General features: G+C 46.4%; 1 protein-coding gene across 1 annotated transcript; it reads left to right on the forward strand.

Moving 5' to 3' along the window:
• Positions 1-1,345: 1,345 nt before the first annotated feature.
• Positions 1,346-19,293, forward strand: MEDAG (mesenteric estrogen dependent adipogenesis). The gene is made up of 6 exons (XM_038762136.1): positions 1,346-1,891; positions 1,926-2,022; positions 9,510-9,622; positions 13,661-13,773; positions 15,291-15,576; positions 18,256-19,293. The coding sequence occupies exons 1-6, from the start codon at positions 1,726-1,728 to the stop codon at positions 18,363-18,365; spliced, it is 885 nt and encodes a 294-aa protein (XP_038618064.1). The 5' UTR covers positions 1,346-1,725; the 3' UTR covers positions 18,366-19,293.
• Positions 19,294-20,906: the final 1,613 nt, after the last annotated feature.

The following is a 20,906-nucleotide window of genomic DNA, read 5'->3' on the forward strand; positions in this document are numbered from 1 at the left end:
GAGGAGAGCGGGAATGCCGGGCGGGGCCGGGCCGGATAAAAGGGCTCAGTCGGCCTCCGCAGCCTTTCCCGGGCAGGGCAGGGCAGCGCCGCGCCTCTCCTCTCCTCTCCTCTCCTCTCCCCTCCCCTCGGGGGTCAGGGGTCAGGGGTCGAGGGTCGGGGTTGGGCAGACACGGAGCCCCCGGGGGACAGAAGGACGGACGGACAGGAGGGCTCTGATCAGATCAGATCAGCTCAGGTAGGAAGGAAGAAGGGAAGGAGCCACAGCCCTGCCCTGCCCTGCCCTGCTCTGACCGGTCTTGTCCTGTCCTGTCTTGTCCTGATCTGCCCTGGCCTGACCTGCCCTGTCCGGTCTGGTCTGCCCTGGCCTGACTTGCCCTGCCCTGTCTGGTCTGATCCGGTCCTGCCCTGTCTGGTCTGGGCCGGTCCTGCTTTGTCCTGCCCTGCCCTTCCCGGTCCTGAGTTGACCCGCCTGCCCCGGTCCTGCCCTGCCCTGTCCGGTCTGGTCTGGTTCTGCGCTGCCCAGTTCTGTCCTGCTGTTCCCTGTCCTGACCTGCCCAGTCCGGTCTGGTCCAGTTCTGCTCTGCCCTGCCCAGTCCGGTCCTGTCCTGACCAGCCTGGTCCGGTCTGGTCCGGTCCTGCCCTGTCCTGACCTGTCTAGTCCAGTCTGGTCCGGTCCTTCCCTGTCCTGACTCACCCTGTCTGGTCCGGTCCTGCCTTGTCCTCACCTGCCTAGTCCGGCCTGGTCCGGTCCTGCTCTTCCCAGTCCTGTCCTGACCTGCCTGGTCCGGTCCTGCCCTGTCCTCACCTGCCTAGTCCGGTCTGGTCCGGTCCTGCCCTGTCCTCACCTGCCCTGTCTGGTCTGGTACAGTTCTGCTCTGCCCTGCCCAGTCCTATCCTGCTCTTCCCGGTCCTGTCCTGACCTGCCTGGTCCGGTCTGGTCCGGTCCTGCCCTGTCCTGACCTGTCTAGTCCAGTCTGGTCCGGCCCTGCCTAGTCCGGTCTGGTCCGGTCCTGCCCTGTCCTGACTCACCCTGTCTGGTCTGGTCCGGTCCTGCCTTGTCCTCCCCTGCCTAGTCCGGCCTGGTCCGGTCCTGCTCTTCCCGGTCCTGTCCTGACCTGCCTGGTCCGGTCCTGCCCTGTCCTCACCTGCCTAGTCCGGTCTGGTCTGGTCCGGTCCTGCCCTGTCCTGACTTGCCCTGTCTGGTCTGGTCCGGTCCTGCCCTGTCCTCACCTGCCCTGTCTGGTCTGGTCCGGTTCTGCTCTGCCCTGCCCTGCCCAGTCCTGTCCTGACCTGCCTGGTCCGGTCCTGCCCTGTCCTCACCTGCCTAGTCCGGTCTGGTCTGGTCCGGTCCCGCCCTGTCCTGACTCACCCTGTCTGGTCTGGTCCGGTCCTGCCTTGTCCTCACCTGCCTAGTCCGGCCTGGTCCGGTCCTGCCCTGTCCTGTCCGGTCTGGTACAGTTCTGCTCTGCCCTGCCCAGTCCTGTCCTGCTCTTCCCTGTCCTGTCCTGCCCTGTCCAGTCTGGTCCTGCCCTGCCCCGTCCAGTCTGGTCTGGTCTGGTCCTGCCCTGTCCAGTCTGGTCCGGTCCTGCCCTGCTGTGCCCGGCCCAGTCCGGCCCTGTCCTGTCTCGTCCTGCCCTGCCCTGCCCTGCCGGGCCCGGTCCGGCCCGCCTCTCCCTACGGTGCCCAACCTGGCGGTGCCCTTCCCGGTCGGGCAGCGGGCAGCATGGCCTGGGAGGGGTCCCGGCCCAGCCTGCCGTCCATCTCTTCGGGGGAGCTGCGCCGCGGCCTGTGGACGTGCGACTGCGAGCTGGCCCTGCTGCCCCTGAGCCAGCTGCTGCTCCTGCAGGCCCAGGCCTTCCAGCTGAGGGGTGACCTCCTCCTCCTCCTCCTCCCCCCCCCCCACGCCAGGACCGAGCCCACCCTCCGCCCCCCACCGCCCCTCGGGGGGCTTCAACGTCTTCGGCCACGGCTTCGTGCGCCTCGATGGCCGGCTCTACCGCCTCAGCAACTACATCAAGAGGTCCGTGACGCCCCCGCCACCCCCCCTTTTTTTATAATAATAATAATAATAATGGCATTTGTTAAGCGCTTACTACGTGCAAAGCACTGTTCTAAGCACTGGGGGGATACAAGGTGATCAGGTTATCACCTGTATATATGTTTGTACATATTTATTACTCTATTTTACTAGTACATATCTATTCTATTTTGTAGTACGTTTGCTTTTGTCTCCCCCTTTTAGACTGTGAGCCCACTGTTGGGTAGGGACTGTCTCTATATGTTGCCAACTTGGACTTCCCAAGCGCTTAGTCCAGTGCTCTGCACACAGCGCTCAATAAATGCGATTGATGATGATGATGATGATCAGGTTGTCCCACGGCAGGGCTCACAGTCTTCATCCCCATTTTACGGATGAGGTAGCTGAGCCTCAGAGAAGTGAAGTGACTTGCCCAAGGTCACACAGCGGACATGTGGCAGAGTCGGGATTCGAACCCATGACCTCTGACTCCAAAGCCCGGGCTCTTTCCACTGAGCCATGCTGCTTACTGTGTGCAGAGCATCATCATCATCAGTCGTATTTATTGAGCACTTACTATGTGCAGAGCACTGTACTAAGCGCTTGGGAAGTACAAATTGACAACGTCTAGAGACAGTCCCTACCCAACAGTGGGCTCACAGCCTAAAAGGGGGAGACAGAGAACAAAACCAAACATACTAACAAAATAAAATAAATAGAATAGATATGTACAAGTAAAATAAATAAATAAATAAATAAATAGAGTAATAAATAAATAGAGAAATATGTACAAACATATATACAGGTGATATATATAACCTGTACAGAGCACTGTACTAAGCGCTTGGGAAGTCCAAGTTGGCAACTTACAGAGACGGTCCCCTACCCAACAACGGGCTCACAGTCTAGAAGGGGGAGACAGACAACAAAGCAAAACGTAGTAACAAAATAAAATAAATATAGAATAGTAAATTTGTTCTTTAGTGTCTCTTTTTCCTACTAGACTGTATGCTCCCAGAGGGCTTAGATCGTGTCCACTAATTCTATCCCAAGCGTTTAGTACAGAGCTCTGCGCTCCTTGGGCACCCCGTAAGTGATGAGAAGATTGAACAATCAATCAATCAATCGGATTTATTGAGCGCTTACTGTGTGCGGAGCACTGTACTAAGCGCTTGGGAAGTACAACTTGGCAACACCTGCAAGCTTGCTGAAAACTTCCCTTTCCCCTGCCTCCCCACCTGAAAATCATTCTCTCCCAAGGGCTCTACCTCTTTCCAGTGGGTAACTGGGGGGGATTTGAGACCGGGAAAACTGCAGGAGAGATTAGGGCAGTTGGAAATCAAGCTGGAAAATGTCATTTTGAGGTGACGTTGCGGGGTCCCCATGGTGTGGAGCCTCCTCTCCCCTGTCACCATTGAGGGGGTGAGGTCTTGGGGGTGGGGAACGGAGCTGTCTGATGCCCAGGGGACCCCAGGACCCCCCAACATCTCCTGGAAAGAGAAGCCCAACGCTCGGAAAGCTGGGATCCGATTGATCGGGTGAGGTTTGGCTGGTTTGAAAGGGGAATTCCAGGCAGGGGAAAGGGCGTGAGCAACAGGTCTTCAAGAGAGGAACGATGGGGGGATAGCATTGCAATTTTTATTGTGAATAGGTTTTAGATGGTTGATTTGTCTTGTATGTATTTATTCTATTTATTTGATTTTGTTAATATGTTTTGTTTTGTTCCGTCTCCCCATTCTAGACTGTGAGCCCGCCGTTGGGTAGGGACCGTCTCCATATGTTGCCAACTTGTACTTCCCAAGCGCTTAGTACAGTGCTCTGCACACAGTAAGCACTCAATAAATACGATTGAATGAATGAATGAAAGAGCATGGGCTTTGGAGTCAGAAGTCATGGGTTCAAATCCCGGCCCCGCCGATTGTCAGCCGAGTGACTTTCGTGAGCCCGTCTTCTAGACTGTGAGCCCGTTGTTGGGTAGGGACCGTCTCCATATGTTTCCAACTTGGACTTCCCAAGCGCTTAGTACAGTGCTCTGCACACAGTAAGCGCTCAATAAATATGATTGAATGAATGAATGAAAGTCACTTAACCTCTCCGGGCCTCAGTTCCCTCATCTGTAAAATGAGGATTAAGACTGTGAGCCCGCCATGGGACAACCTGATCACCTTGTAACCTCCCCAGCGCTTAGAACACTGCTTTGCACATAGTAAGCGCTTAATAAATGCCATCATTATTATTATTATTATTATTATAAGAAATTTAATAAAGAGGAAGCTTAGTCTTCCCTTTAAGCCATTCCCTTCATAGCCACTAGGGGGTGCCGGGTATTTACGTTGTTAAACTTATTTGCCCCGATGGAATAAACCTTTTTTTAAAAAATAAATAATAAAAATAATAGTAAATAAATAATTTAAAATTTTTCATTAAAAAAAGGGAATGGGCTCTTACTGTGTGCCAGGCACAGTACTAAGCTCTGGGATAGATACAAGCAGATCACACTGGACACAATCTGTGTCCCACATCAATCAATCAATCAATCGTATTTATTGAGCGCTTACTGTGTGCAGAGCACTGTATTAAGCGCTTGGGAAATACAAGTTGGCAACAAGCCACATGGGGCTCCCGGTTTTAATCCCCATTTCACAGACGCGGTAACTGAGGCCCAGACAAGCTCCCCTCCCCATCCCCCCTGCCCTACCTCCTTCCCCTCCCCACAACTCCTGTATATATGTTTGTACAGATTTATTACTCTATTTTACTTGTACATATTTACTATTCTATTTATTTTATTTTGTTGATATGTTTTGTTGTCTGTCTCCCCCTTCTAGACTGTGAACCCGCTGTTGGGTAGGGACCGTCTCTGTGTGTTGCCAACTTGGACTTCCCAAGCGCTTAGTACAGTGCTCTGCACACAATAAGTCCTCAGTAAATACGATTGAATGAATGAATGAATTAGTACAGTGCTCTGCACGCAGTACGCACTCAATAAATATGATTGAGTGAATGAATGAATTAGTACAGTGCTCTGCACGCAGTAAGCGCTCAATAAATACGATTGAATGAATGAATGAAAAGTGAAGTGACTTGCCTAAGGTCACACAACAGACAGGTGGCAGAGCCGGGGTTAGAACCCGTGTCGTTTCTTACTCCTGGGCCCGTGCTCTGTCCACTAAACCATTCTAATAATAATAATAATAATAATAATGCATGTATTAAGCGCTTACTATGTGCAAAGCACTGTTCTAAGCGCTGGGGAGGTTACAAGGTGATGAGGTTGTCCCACAGGGGGCTCACAGTCAATTCTCATTTTACAGATGAGGTAACTGAGTTGCAAAGAAGTGAAGTGACTTGCCCAAAGTCACACAGCTGACAATTAGAGAAGCAGCGTGGCTCAGTGGAAAGAGCCCAGGCTTTGGAGTCAAAGGTCATGGGTTCAAATCCCGGCTCTGCCAATTGTCAGCTGGGTGACTTTGGGCAAGTCACTTCACTTCTCTGGGCCTCAGTTCCCTCCTCTGTAAAATGGGGATGAAGACTGTGAGCCCCCCGTGGGACAACCTGATCACCTTGTAACCTCCCCAGCGCTTAGAACAGTGCTTTGCACATAGTAAGCGCTTTATAAATGTCATTTAAAAAAAAGAAATTGGTGAAGGTGGGATTTGAAACCTTGATCACTGACTCCAAAGCCCGTGCATTCTGCTTTTCATAACCTCTGTCTTCTTCAGCCTCAACCTCTCTGATCCCTTCCCCTTGCGGTGGCCTGGACATGGGTATAGTCAAATCAACTACTTGACCAGGTTGGCTTTGCAGAAAAAAAGCGGGGGGATTTCGCTCCCCAAGCCCGTCAGTCCTTGCGGCCCCAAAAGCCGTAGAGCAACGCCTGGTGTGCATGGTATCCCTTACCGTTTCCCCCAGCCCATCCCTTCCGCCCCATACTTCAAACCCATAAGCACTTTGCATTTCTGCATTTATTTCCTCACTCAAGAGGAAGGTGACCTTGTTGGATTTTCCGAAATGTGGTGGATGAAATGAAGCCCCTCCTGTGTCCATCTGCTTCTTTCAGAAAGCCTGGCTTCTCCCTCTCAGTCCCGTCTAGCTGAAGGAGGGAAGAAAGAAAGACACGCAACAGTCAATTTCTGCCTCAGTTGCCCCATCTTTAAAATGTCTGATCACCCAAATTAATATATGTGAGGTTCTTCCCCTGCCCCCTTAGGTAGTAACATTATTGAGTATTGGTTTTTTACGTGGAAAAACGGTAAGAAAATTGTTGGGCTTTTGTTCCAAACCTAGAGGAATTTAAGCGCAGTATGGAGAGGGAGATGTTAATTGAACCATTTGATTCCCTCATGTGTCTGCTTTCCATCCCCGGTGATAGGGAATTACAGAAACAGTGCAAGACGTTTGTTGAAACTGTCTGTCGTCCTCATTCAGAAATCGCTATCGCAGCCCAAAATAGGCCAACATTTTAAAACCAGTTTTTAAATCTAGTAGGTCCTGGGAATCCAGGAGACCTACCCATCCAACTACCCATCCACCCGTCCATTCTCCCCCCCTTCTTACCTCCTTCCCTTCTCCACAGCACCTGTATATATGTATATATGTTTGTACATATTTATTACTGTATTTATTTATTTTACTTGTACATATCTATTCTATTTATTTTATTTTGTTAGTATGTTTGTTTTTGTTCTCTGTCTTCCCCTTTTAGACGGTGAGCCCACTGTTGGGTAGGGACTGTCTCTATATGTTGCCAATTCGTACTTCCCAAGCGCTTAGTACAGTGCTCTGCACATAGTAAGCGCTCAATAAATACGATTGATGATGATGATGATGATCCAACTTCTCTCCTTATCCTTTTTTTTTTTAATATCTCAATGATTTTTTTTCCCTTTGACTTTTTAGAAGGGGATTTATGAGTCAGGGACTCTGTCACCTTCTGTATAATTTGGCTCTGCTGCCAGCGCTTCAGTACTATAATGGCCGTAATATTAATGAGCTGAAGAATGTGATTCACAGCGTTAAATCACTCATCAATCCAGGCGCTTGCCCGTAATTGGCTCTCTCCACAGCAGAGCAAATTCAGAGTGGCAGAGTTGACCTTACATTTTCCTAGCCCCACTAAGAAGCAGTTAGAATCGTGATTTGGTGTGGATTTCCAAAAAGAACAGGGTTACGTGCTCAAAGCTTTTCAGAAAATGAGTCTTGGACATTAGTGGGGGGGGGTTAGCCTCACCCCTCGGGGTAGAGGCAGAGGACGGCCGTCCCCAGCAGAACTTAAAAATGGGAGACTGAGCTCTAGCAGACAGGGATCTAATCATTATGATGGTGATAAGTGTTTTTTTTTAAAAAAAAATAGTATTTAAGTGCTCAGTATATGCCAGGCACTAAGCACTGGTAGATATAAGCCAATCAGGTTGGATGCAGTCCGGGACCCACTTGGGACTCCCGTCTTAATCTCCGTTTGTAGATGAGGTCATGGAGACCCAGAGAAGTTGAGTGACTTGCCCGAGGATGCACAGCAGCAGGCCAGTGGCAGAATCAGGATTGGAACCCAGTCCTTCTGATTCCTAGGCCCACGCTGTCTCAACTAAGCCGTTCTGCTTCTCGTGATAGCTCTTACTAATGTGTCAGGAGCTGGGGTAGATAGAAGATAGTTTGAATGCAGTCCCTGTCTTGAATGGGGCTCACAGTGGAAGAGGGAGGGAAAATGGGTGTGTTATCCCTATTTTACAGGTGAGAAAGTAGAGGCAAAGTGAAGCGACTAGCCCGCACAGGCCACTGGAATGATAATAATAATGATAACGGTATTTGTTAAGCGCTTACTAATTGCTAGACACTGTACTAAGCGCTGGAGTGGATACAAGCAACTCAGGCTGGATACAGTCCCTGTCCCGCGTGGGGCTCACAATCTCAATCCCCATTTTGTAGTTATCTAGCTGAGGCGCAGAGAAATGAAGTGAATTGCATCATCATCATCAATCGTATTTATTGAGCGCTTACTATGTGCAGAGCACTGTACTAAGCGCTTGGGAAGTACAAATTGGCAACGTATAGAGACAGTCCCTACCCAACAGTGGGCTCACAGTCTAAAAGGGGGAGACAGAGAACAAAACCAAACATACTAACAAAATAAAATAAATAAGATAGATATGTACAAGTAAAATAAATAAATAAATAAATAGAGTATGTGCAAATAATAAATTATTTATTATTTATAAATTATTATTATTTATAAATAAATAAATTTGTACAACCATATATACATATATACAGGTGCTGTGGGGAAGGGAAGGAGGTAAGATGGGGGGATGGAGGGGGGAAGAGGGGGAGAGGAAGGAAGGGGCTCAGTCTGGGAATTGCAGACACCCAGTAGACGAGTGGCCGAGGTGGGATTAGAACCCAGCGCTGGATGGCATCTAAGGTGTCCCTTGGTCCATGCTGGGGTCAAGAGTTGGGCTACTGTGTGACTATAGTTGTCCCAACAGTCTGAGAGAGATCCAGGTGTCCAAAATGCCCTCCTGTGTGTGGCACTAAAAGTGTTCCCTGGCCACTCCGAGCTAAATTTTGCGCTCACGATCACCTGTGGCACTGCTCTTTTTAGAGATTGCTGCTATTGAAGCACTTTCTCATTCCCATCTTCCCACTCTTCCTTTTTCTCTGAAATGATTTTCCGTCCATTCCCCCCAACCTGCAGAATGTAAGCTTCTTGAGGGCACGGATTCAATCAATCAATTAATCAATCAATCGTATTTATTGAGCGCTTACTGCGTGCAGAGCACTGTACTAAGCGCTTGGGAAGTACAAGTTGGCCACATATAGAGACAGTCCCTACCCAACAGTGGGCTCACAGTCTAAAAGGGGGAGACAGAGAACAAAACCAAACATACTAACAAAATAAAATGAATAGATATGTACAAGTAAAATAAATAGAGTAATAAATATGTACAAACATATATACAGGTGCCCTGGGGAAGGGAAGGAGGTAAGATTAGGGGGATGGAGAGGGGGACGAGGGGGAGAGGAAGGAAGGGGCTCAGTCCGGGAAGGCCTCCTGGAGGAGGTGAGCTCTCAGTAGGGCCTTGAAGAGAGGAAGAGAGCTAGCTTGGCGACTAACTCTGTTGTGTGTCCCAAGTGGTTTTAGTACAGGCTCTGCATGCAATAGGTGTTCAGTACATACCACTGACTGACAGCAATGTGGCCCACTTTGAAAAAAAAAAGGTTTGAAAAATCGGCAAAAAGCAGTATCTTACGATAAGCTGACTATGAAAAATGATACAATGGGCTCTCTGTGTGTCCCTTCTGTGGGCCTGACCCTTCACCCTGAGGGAGGGTCATGTTGCTTCTTTCCCTTCATTTTTGGAGTTGTGATGTCTCGCCGGGATCTGATAGATAGCTGTGCTCTGATTGGGCATGCCCTTCCCTGCCTTTGGCTCGCCGATCCGTTCCGGGAGAAGTGCGTTCTTGGAAGTCATTCCCGGTTGCTCTGGAAATAGGTTCATGGAACTCAGCAGCCACCGCGACTATAAAGACTACCGGGAAACCCTCCTGAGCCGTCCGATGCTGTTCTTCACCGATGTGAGGACTGGGACAGGGCCCTCCTGTCAAGGTAGGCTGTCTACGTCTTCACGTCTCTTCAAGTCTTAATAATAATAATAATAATGGCATTTGTTAAGTGCTTACTATGTGCAAAGCACTGTTCTAAGCACTGGGGGGGATACAAGGTGATCAGGTTGTCCCACGTGGGGCTCACAGTCTTAATCCCCATTTTACAGATGAGGTAACTGAGGCTCAGAGAAGTTAAATGACTTGCCCAAGGTCACACAGCCGACACGTGGCGGAGCCGGGATTCGAACCCATGACCTCCAACTCCAAAGCCCGGGCTCTTTCCACTGAGCCACGCTGCTTCTCTAAGTCTTGCTCCCATCTACCCTCCCCTGGTCCGATGAAGGAGCTTGGAAATTCCCTTTCGCGTGTGCTTTAAAACTCTCTTTTACGTGCTGCTCTTCCCGGGAGACAGGCAGTGTTTATTAATAGTGCCTGAAATTCCAAAGGCGAGGAATTCTCCACTCTTTTCTCCTCTAAGACTCTCCCAGGAATTGTGCCTGGCACAAGACATAAGTTCTATTTTTTTTTTCCCAAACAGTCCTCCGAATGGTAAGAGTTAGGAGAAGACGATCTAAACATTATTTAGAGTTTAATGTCTCTCTCTCCCTCTAGACTGTAGGCTCCTTGTGGGCAGGGAACATGTCTACCAACTCTGTTATATTGTATTCAGTATAACGCTGCTGTATCGTGTTCTCCCAAGCGCTTAGTTCAGTGCTCTGCACATAGTAAGTCTCTTTTAGACTGTGAGCCCACTGTTGGGTAGGGACTGTCTCTATATGTTGCCAGCTTGTACTTCCCAAGCGCTTAGTACATCATCATCATCAATCGTATTTATTGAGCGCTTACTATGTGCAGAGCACTGTACTAAGCACTTGGGAAGTACAAATTGGCAACATATAGAGACAGTCCCTACCCAACAGTGGGCTCACAGTCTAAAAGAGTACAGTACAGTGCTCTGCACACAGTAAGCGCTCAATAAGTATGATTGATGATGATGAGTAAGCGATCAATAAATACGATTTATTGCTCTGCACCGAACAAACGCTTACTAAATGTGATTGATTGAATCCTAAGCAACCTCGACTGAGCCATTCAGTTGTATTTACTGAATGCTTTACTGTGTGCAGAGCACTGTACTAAGCGCTTGGGAGGGTATAACAGAACAATAAACAGACCCATTCTCTGCCCATGAAGAGAGGGCGAGAGTAAAGACCGAAAGAGGTCAACACTTGCTGAGATTGTGATACGGGCCCACACTCATTTGGGCCCTTGTTCCCGCGGGAACAAGATATACGTCTTATCGTTGTTTTGTTGGCGGCTGTGTTGTGAGGAAAGTCTGGGCCAGATGAATCCTAATAAAAGGGAAATTTAAGTTCCAAACCCAAACTCCAGTGGGGAGCAACATTGCGGAACAGGACACAGGGATTCGACTTTGCCTCAGGGACGTGCGAGGAACGGAGGCCGAGTCTGAAGGGCCTCTGGACGCAATGAGTGATAATAAATACGATCGGTTGTTATATTTGAGCGCTCACTGTGTGCAAAGACAGTACAATATGAGAAAACAGACACATGATCAGTTTGGTTAAAGGAAGCCAAGCGCTGTACAGTCATCATCACAGGAATATTAGGTTTCTTAGACATCCCAGTGGCTATCGCAGCCAAAAGAGGGCTGAGGCCGATGCAGTTGCATGATTTCGTGTGTACTTTTGTGTATACCGATCTCTCTACATATGTAAATATATGACTCAATACTAAGATCATTGTATATTTGTGTCCTTTAATGATGGCATTTATTAAGCGCTTACTATGTGCAAAGCACTGTTCTGAAAAGTGCTATAAAGCAAACGTATTTGAGAGCCGATTGTGTGCAGAGCACTGTACTCAGCGCTGGGGAGAGAATATAGGATTAGTGGACATGATCCCTGCCTTCAAGGAGCTTTAGAATCTAGCAGGGGAGAGAGACGCTAAAACAAATTACAGATAGGAGGAAGTAATCTGGTATAAAGATTTATTTGTAAATGCTACGGGGGTTTGCCCCACCTTTCTCGATAGCCACGAACCAGGCTGCTCTTTCTGCCGTGTTGGTTTCCCCATATCCAGAAGCAGCAATGAGTCCGGGAGTTAGAATTCATTCTTTCATTCATTCGGTCGTATGTATTGAGCGCTTACTGTGTGCAGAGCACTGTACTAAGCGCTTGGGAAGAACAAGTTGGCAACATATAGAGGCAGTCCCTACCCAACAGCGGGCTCACAGTCTAGAAGGGGGAGACAGAGAACAAAACCAAACATATTAACCAAATAAAATAAATAGAATAAATATGTACAAGTAAAATAAATAGAGTAATAAAGATGTACAAACATATATACATATATACAGGTGCTGTGGGGAGGGGAAGGAGGTAAGGTGGGGACCTTAGATGTCCTGAGTTCTAATTTCAGCCCTGCCACATACCCGCTGGATGACCTTAGGCAAGTCACCTAACGTCTCTGTGCCTCAGTTTCCTCATCTTCCGAATGGGGAATTCAATACCTGTTCTCCCTCCTACTTAGATTGTGAGCCCTGGTTACCTCGTACTAAGCTCTGGAGTAGATACAGTGCTTGGCACAGAGTAAGCGCTTAGCAAATACCGCACTTAACCAGCTGCAGTCTTCCTTTGCCCTAGGCTTTGCCTTGTGCTTGAAGTTTCTTCTGTTCCGGAGCTTTCAGGTGCCCCGTTTCAGCTCACCGATAAGACAGTTGTTTGGACACCCTACCACTCCCATGGAGGTGGTGAAGTGGCATCGTTCCAGGGGTCCATTGCACGTGATCCTGCCTTGACATTTGTGTATCACGTGGGCCGTTTGTGGTGACCCTGATAGAACGGCTCAAGGAACTGGATGTGGCATTAGGACAGTGCTAAGCGCTTAGTACAGTGCTCTGCACACAGTAAGTGCTCAATAAATACGATTGATTGATTGACTGGTTGGTTCAGACCTCACCACCATATTTAAGACCTGCACCAGTGTCTCTCTGTAGGCCTTCAGGTCGGTTTGAGACTCGATGCCTCAATGTCACACCACTCTGATAATCCTTCTTGACACGCTTTTCTACTTCCTTGTCTCTCAGGGTACTACTTTGGGGCAGGAGGTTGCCAGTGAAGATCTGGGCACTTTTTTATGGCATTTATTAAGCTCTTACTATGTGCAAAGCACTGTTCTAAGCGCTGGGGGGGATACAAGGTGATCAGGTTGTCCCATGGGGGGCTCACAGTCTTCATCCCCATATTACAGATGAGGTAACTGAGGCCCAGAGAAGTGAAGTGACTTGCCCAAAGTCACACAGCTGACAATTGGCAGAGTTGGGATTTGAACCCATGCCCTCTGACTCCAGAGCCCGTGCTCTTTCCACTGAGCCACGCTGCTTCTCTAGAGCTCAGTTATTTAAAAAAAAGTTAACAAAAACTAGCCTCTGTTCCTGGGTTTTCCATCTTTCTGCTTCTCCAACCGGAAAAGAAACCATTTATGCTTACCCTTTGCTTCCTAGTATTTACGCTTTTTTTTTTAAGTCTGCAGTCAACATTTTCTAAAATTCCACGGTTGCTCTTATTTTTAAACCCTTTGATGTGGAAACTTGTCAAAGGCCTTTTCAAGTCTGTTCATTGGACCGCCCCCGCCTCCAGCCCCGTGATTTTTGGCCCCTTCAAAGAACTCTGGAAAATGAATGAAACACAATTTCCCCTAACAGAAATACTATTGTCTTTCTTTAAGTGTTCAGTGATCTTAATCAGTTAATAGAGGGCAGTTTTTCGGCATAGAAGTGAGACGCCTGGATCTATAATTCCCAGGGTCATTTGGGAGACCCTTTTTGAGAGGGGCAGAATTATCAAGCCGTCTTCTGTAATGACAGGCTACACGCTCTTGCCATGAGTTCTGCAACTTGTCGGAACTCCTAAATGACCGAACGGCTTCCATAATCCCAAATCCATCCTAGCTTTTCGTCAGCAGTAATGACCGTGTCCAGCTTCGGCACTCTTATGGTGAGACTATGTCGTATTTTCAGAAAAAACCTATGCACTTCTTGTGAATACACGACACCCTAAGATAAGAAGACAGATAGAACACGGGATGGATCAAGTCATTTCCTCAGTGTTTGGAGAAAGCTACAGCCTTCGGGTGAGTTTGGGAAAGGCTACGTTCGGGGTTGCTAAAGGAAGGAAAGGTAAATGAGCCTGTATGGAAAGAATAAGGGATTTGGGTGTCCAAATCTGTCTCGCCCATTAAGATGCCTTGTGGGCAAAAAACACATCTGTTGCTTGTGTTCCTCTCTACCAAGCACTTAGTACAGTGCAGCACACCGGGGGCACTCAATATATTCCGTTACAACCCCTAGCTCTTGCTGTATTTTGTGGCTTTGGGAGAATATCATGGTCTCTGGGGCCTCAGTTCTACCCTTTGTGAAGCAAGGATTATAATATCTATCTGCCTCCACCCTATATCCAAGGAACAGTGGAAAAAATTAACAGGAGGCTAACATTTGCCATGACTTTAGAGAGCCATAGAAGTGGACACCTATAAATCCCAGTTAATTCTGTTCAAAGGATGGGATAAAAAGGCAGCAGTCCAGAGCGAAAGAGTAATTTCACCTTTGAGCCCATTGCTTTCAGAGACTGGCTTTACATCAAGCCTGCCTTCGTTCCCAGAAAATCATGTTGGGTGCTCCTGGTTTGATCATGTGTTGTACCTGAACTGTGTTACTCGGGTTATTACATTTCCAAGTCTGTATCCATCTGTGATTTATTGAATGCGTGCTGAGAATGCAGCACTGTACTAAACACTTGGTAGAGTGCAGTGTACTATCAATCAATCAATCAATCAATTGTATTTATTGAGCGCTTACTATGTGCAGAGCACTGTACTAAGCGCTTGGGAAGTACAAATTGGCAACACATAGAGACAGTCCCTACCCAACAGTGGGCTCACAGTCTAAAAGGGGGAGACAGAGAACAAAACCAAACATACCAACAAAATAAAATAAATAGGATAGAAATGTACAAGTAAAATAAATAAATGAATAAATAAATAGAGTAATAAATATGTACAACCATATATACATATATACAGGTGCTGTGGGGAAGGGAAGGAGGTAAGATGGGGGGATGGAGAAGGGGACGAGGGGGAGAGGAAGGACTAGACTAAGCTCCTCGTGGGCAGGGAATGTGTCTCCCAACATACTCTCCCAAGCATTTAGTACAGTGCTCCGCACACAGTAAGCGCTCAATAAATGCCATTGATTGAGTGTGGTAGCATTAATAGGTGAGCCCTTTGTTGGGTAGGGATTGTCTCTACCTGTTGCCGAATTGTACTTTCCAAGCGCTTAGTACAGTTCTCTGCACACAGTAAGCGCTCAATAAATACGACTGAATGAACGAATGAATGTGCTTCCTACCCTCGAGGAGGCTGACGAGGTCTAGGAGCCCTCATTTTAAATAAAACCAAATGAACAAGGGCATGCAGTGTAGAAAGACATTTTCAGTACAAAAATGGGGAAAAGTAGAGATACACCAATTCTCTGTTTTCTTTTTAATCGATTGTTTTTACCGTCTAACTCAGAACATCAAGTTCATACCTTCTGATGGTGTCAGGGAAGCAAAGTACTTTAAAGCTTTTCTCTCTCTCCCTTTTTCTTATAGTTTGACTTTCAGAAAGTGGTGAAGAGTTTTTTTCCTCCGGGAAGTGAAGTGGTTAATGGAGAAGATCTAAGCTTTGCGTATGAATTCAAATCCGATGCCCTGTTTGATTTCTTCTACTGGTTTGGGCTCAGCAAAAGCACAGTCGAAGTGACTGGAAAAGTTCTGAATTTGTCTAGTACCAGTCCAGCGAAGAAGGAGACAATCAAGTTATTTCTGGAAAAGATGAGCGAGCCCCTCGTCAGGAGGGCCAGTTTCTCCGACCGGAAGTTCAGCGTTACCTCTAGAGGTGGGTTTGCGCCTGCTGTTGTATCTTTTATCTGTAAATTATTTATTTCTATTAATGTCTATCTCTCCCACTTATCAATCAGTGGTACTGGAGTGCTTACTGTGGGCAGAGCGCTGTGCTAAGCACTTGGGAGCGTACAGTATAATAGAGTTGGTAGACAGGTTCCCTGCCCACAGTGAGTTTCCAGTCCAGAAGGGGAGACAGACATTAAGATAAATTAATTTCAGATATGTATATGTGTGTTGTGGAACTGGTGGGGGAAATAGCAAGTGCCCAAAGTGCTTCCAATTTCCATGGACATTCCCTCTATTTCCATGAATTAGGTTGTCGGCACCACTGTCCTCCCTATCTTTGCAAGCCTGTAAGCTTGGTCTTACCTCCTTCCCTCCCCCACGGCACCTGTATATATGTATATATGTTTGTACATATTTATTACTCTATTTATTTTACTTGCACATATCTATTCTATCTATTTCATTTTGTTAATATGTTTGGTTTTGTTCTCTGTCTCCCCCTTCTAGACTGTGAGCCCACTGTTGGGTAGGGACTGTCTCTGTATGTTTCTGACTTGTACTTCCCAAGCGCTTAGTACAGTGCTCTGCACACAGTAAGCGCTCAGTAAATACGATTGATTGATTGATCACACTACAGTAAAAATATGCATAGCAATGTGAATTGCTAGGCGTATTTGGTGGATTCTCCCCTTCCCTACTCACAAGTATGTTTGGTTTTGTTCTCTGTCTCCCCCTTTTAGACTGTGAGCCCACTGTTGGGTAGGGACTGTCTCTATATGTTGCCAACTTGTACTTCCCAAGCGCTTAGTACAGTGCTTTGCACACCGTAGGCGCTCAATAAATACGATTGATTGATTGATTAAACTAGACTGTAAGGTCACTGTGGGCAGGGAACGTCTCTACCAACTCTGTATTGGCCTCTCGCAAGTGTTCAGTACAGTGCTCTGCACACAATAAGCACTCAATAAATACGATTGATTGATTAAATTAGACTGTAAGGTCACTGTGGGCAGGGAACGTCTCTACCAACTCTGTATTGGCCTCTCGCAAGTGTTCAGTACAGTGCTCTGCACACAATAAGCACTCAGTAGATACCACAGATTGATTTTGGGGAAGCCGGTAGTAAATGGACCATTTTAGTGAGTGTCAGAGGATCAGTTGATCAACAGTATTTATTGGGCACCTAAGGTGTGCTGAGCACTGCAGGGACCGGCGAGATTGTAAAACCTGTCCAGGACACCGCCTTAGTTGCCACTGATTTATTTCTCTTTCTCCGAGTGGAGAATGACTTTGGTTTTTCAATTATCTGCCCAGTGGGCCTCTCCATTAGTGTGTAAAACTGCCGGTTAACCTTTATTTTCTAGAGCTAAAAATCCGGGAAAGAACCTCCTTTTGGTTTTATAACCACAGTCCCTTCCACTGGATAGGAGAGCAAAGCTTCAGGTCCCAGGATGACCAAATGAAAAGATCAGGGGTTGGGAGTCAGGAGACCTGGATTTGAGCTCTGCCGCTGACTTGGGCCTCAGTTTCCTCATCTGTAAAATGGGTGAAGATAAGTTATGAATCCCGAGCGTGACGGGGACTGTCTCTGACCTGATAATCATGTATCTCCCTCAGCGCTGAGCTCGTAGTAGAAACTCGGGAAGTTGCATAGCCTAGTGGATAATGCACGTGCCTGGGAACCAGAGGATCTGGGTTCTAATCCTGGTCCCACCGTGTGCCTGCTGTGACTTAGTTGCTTCATGCCTCAGCTTCCTCAACTGCAAAATGGAGACGCAATACCTGTTGTCCCTTGTGATCAGACTGTGAGCCCTGCGTGAGACAGTGACTGTATCCACCTTGATTAAGTTTTATCTACCCCAGAATTTAGAACAGTGTTTGACACATAGCGAGTGCTTAACAAATACCATATGACAAAAAAGCCTTAATAAATGTAATTATCAGAAGGGAGCTTTTACTCTAGAAGGGACCTACCTTTCTTAACAGACAGTGGGCTGCACCATTAGGTATTTTTTTTACCATTCATTCATTCATTCAATCGTATTTATTGAGTGCTTACTGTGTGCAGAGCTCTGTACTAAGCGCTTGGGAAGTACAAGTCGGCAACATATAGAGACGGTCCCTACCCAACAATGGGCTCACAGTCTAGAAGGGTGAAACAGACAACAAAACAAAACATGTAGACAGGTGTCAAAATAGTCAGAACAAATAGAATTAAAGCTGTATGCACATTAACAAAAAAATACGGAACGCTTCATGTATTTGAATTGTAACGTCCATTAGAATTTTATTAGGACAATAATTAAAAGAAGTAACCTTCCTGAAAGCACGTTTCCTGTTTGTAACTATAATTTACCAGTATTACTTGTCTCTCTCACATTCCAATCTTGATATATTTACTACTGTGAGGATTTTAAAAAATAACAAAGAACCACAATGCTACCAGTGCTTAGTACAGTGCCTGGCACATAGTACGCGCTTAACGAATACCATCACTAATTTTAAAGGTGTCTTTGTGATGGGACCCCACCTTTTATCGCACTAAATTCCACAATTGCTCTTCTGGAACCCCAGGACCCCTGTGATTCTTCAGTGATTTATTGCAGGGCATATTTTGCTTTTTAATTTCTGAATAGGAAATCTTCCCCACTTTGGTGTCTTTCAGGTTCAATAGATGACGTTTTTAACTGCAGTCTATCTCCCAGATCATCACTGACAGAGCCTCTTCTAACGGGATTACCAGTCCCGGGAGTTCTGGAATCTGAAGAGAGTTAAAGAAATAACCAGATGATCGGTGTACCGTACTCAGCTTTTATGATCAACTGAAAGCTAGGCACCAGAACCGTCAGGATAGAAGGTGAAAGGGGGGGACTGGTCCCCTGCTTTTTAATCTCCTGCCACCCCCTTTCATTTCTGCTTTAGGGGACAGGACTTTTTGCCTCTCTGGGGCCCCTAGAATCTCCCGTAGAACAAGTATCGCTCTCTTTCCCTTTGCCATGGGCTGTTATAACCCAACAAGCCCCTGCTCCTGCAGGATTTTGGGGGAGCCTAAATTCGCCTCTGAGGCCAATAAAGCAAGGAAATTCCCCCGCTGATGACGATACTCTTGCCTGAACCCCAACAAGCCCAATTTAGTAGGGGGTCAGACCACTGCTTCTGGCCCGATGTAGATGTAAAAAGAGATCTCTGATGCCCCTAAGATGAGTAACCCTCTTGGACACGACAGACTGAGGAGTATCTGATATTTGATCTTCTGAGTATAAAATGATCAGTGAAGTAGACGGTAGGATCGCATTCAGCACTGACAGATGCGAGATAATGAACAAAGGACGGCCTTCTTTAAAGAAAATATATTATGTTCCTCTTACTTTAATTCACCCACTGCGTTGCTAACCTTTTACAACTGAGAGAAGAGAGGAAAAGAATGTTCCCAGCAACTAATTCTCCTCTTGTTCATTCTCTTGGGCTTAGAGAGATGAAGCGAAACTTCATTATTATTGGTATTTACTGGGTGCAGTGCACTGTATTAAACACTTGCGAAAATACAAGAAGCACAAAAGCCATTTCTTTCCCACTGGATTCAATCAATCATATTTAGTATTTACTGTGTGCAGAACACTGTACTAAGCGCTTGGGAGAGTACTTATGCGTATAACTTCAGGACTCTGGAAAACGTTTTCAAATACATGTAAAGGTAAAACGATCAGTTCCAGATGTGTTGTTGAATTTTTCTGTTTTGGGGGGTTTTTTTGGTCTTTTTTCTCTTCTGGGAAACACAACCCCATCCTTCGCGACCTAGACATTCCTTGGGGCTAGATTAGTGGTGGAATTTGGGATCTGCTTCTTTTCTTAATGTCTGGAAATGGCATTCCAGGACAATTGGTAGACTGTAAGTAAGGTTACTTAGAGGACAGAGATCCTATCTTCTAATTCTATTATCCTCGCCCAAGGCCTTAGCACAGTGCTCCGCCCACAGTAGGTGCTCAGTAGATAACTGTTGATTGATATGAGGTAGAAAAACCTGTCGTACCTAATTTTTTTCATTTTCACATGCCAGCTTTCTAGGTAAGAATAGCTGTAAAAAACAGGCTCTCTCAGGGAATGTTAAAAAAAAGCAATTTTCTATTTGGGAAGGTTGAGGGTAAAGCTTCATGTCTAGTTGTTGCCAAGCAAGAAAGATCATTCTTGTTCTCAGCGGGCTCCTGGGGCAGGTCCATAACTCACTCAGATGACTCTGTCACTAACGGGGCAGTAAAGCCATAAATGATTTTCTTGTGCTACATCTCCAAATAGGTTCGGCAGTGTCTTTTTGCACCGCACACATAGAAAGGATCACCACCGCCTAAGAAAAGTGGCCAAGTCAATGTTCAAGAAGCAGCTTGTTAGGGTAACTGATGTTTGAGGGATCAGATCCTTCTTTGTGGCCAATTTCTCTCAGACTTCCCGCTATTACCATGTTCTTCCTCCTGCTCATTCTTTTTGTAATTTTTATGTCCGTGTCCTTCTTTAGACTGTGAGCTCCCTGAGGGCAAGTAACATGCGTTTTGCTTTGAGTGAATTCTTCCAAGGGGTTAGTTAGTTCAGTGTTACACGTTCAGTAAATACCACTGACTGATGAGGTGGCCATTAACTCCAGTTTAGTGTAAGAATAAAGCCATTTGAAAATTTTCATCTGCTCCTCCCACTCTTTCCATCACCCAAAGCTCTGCAGTCCAGAGACAGGTACCATTTTGGGTAGACTTTAGTTTTTTCTTCAGCCATGATTTGTTTATTGGATCTTCTGTGTTTATGGTGGAATAATCGAATTCTTCCTTTTCCTACTCCTGACTCAGAGAACATAGGAGCAGAAAAATCCACGGTAAAGCCCAGGACCTTTTTTCTTGTTTCATAGAACCTGATTTTTTTATTTACCAGTTTCTTTCATATTCACTTATTAAAACATGTTCTATCACTTGTGTCTGACTCAATGATTTTAACTTTTTCCGCAGCTAACACCCCACTCAACTAGGCGGGACCAAAATTAAAGCACTAAATGTTTTGTGGCATTAGATTCCAGAGTTCCAATCCCTTAGTACAGTGATTTATTCTCAGAACGTGCTCAAGAAATACGGCTGAATGAATGATTCCCTTCAAGGCCCTACTGAGAGCTCACCTCCTCCAGGAGGCCTTCCCACACTGAGCCCCCTCCTCCCCCTCTCCATTCCCCATCTTACCCCCTTCCCTTCCCCACAGCACCTGTATATATGTTTGTACATCTTTATTACTCTTTATTTATTTATTTTACTTGTACATATCTATTCTATTTATTTTATTTTG

This window comes from Tachyglossus aculeatus, chromosome 20 (genome assembly GCF_015852505.1).
Source record: "Tachyglossus aculeatus isolate mTacAcu1 chromosome 20, mTacAcu1.pri, whole genome shotgun sequence".
Lineage (NCBI taxonomy): Eukaryota > Metazoa > Chordata > Mammalia > Monotremata > Tachyglossidae > Tachyglossus > Tachyglossus aculeatus.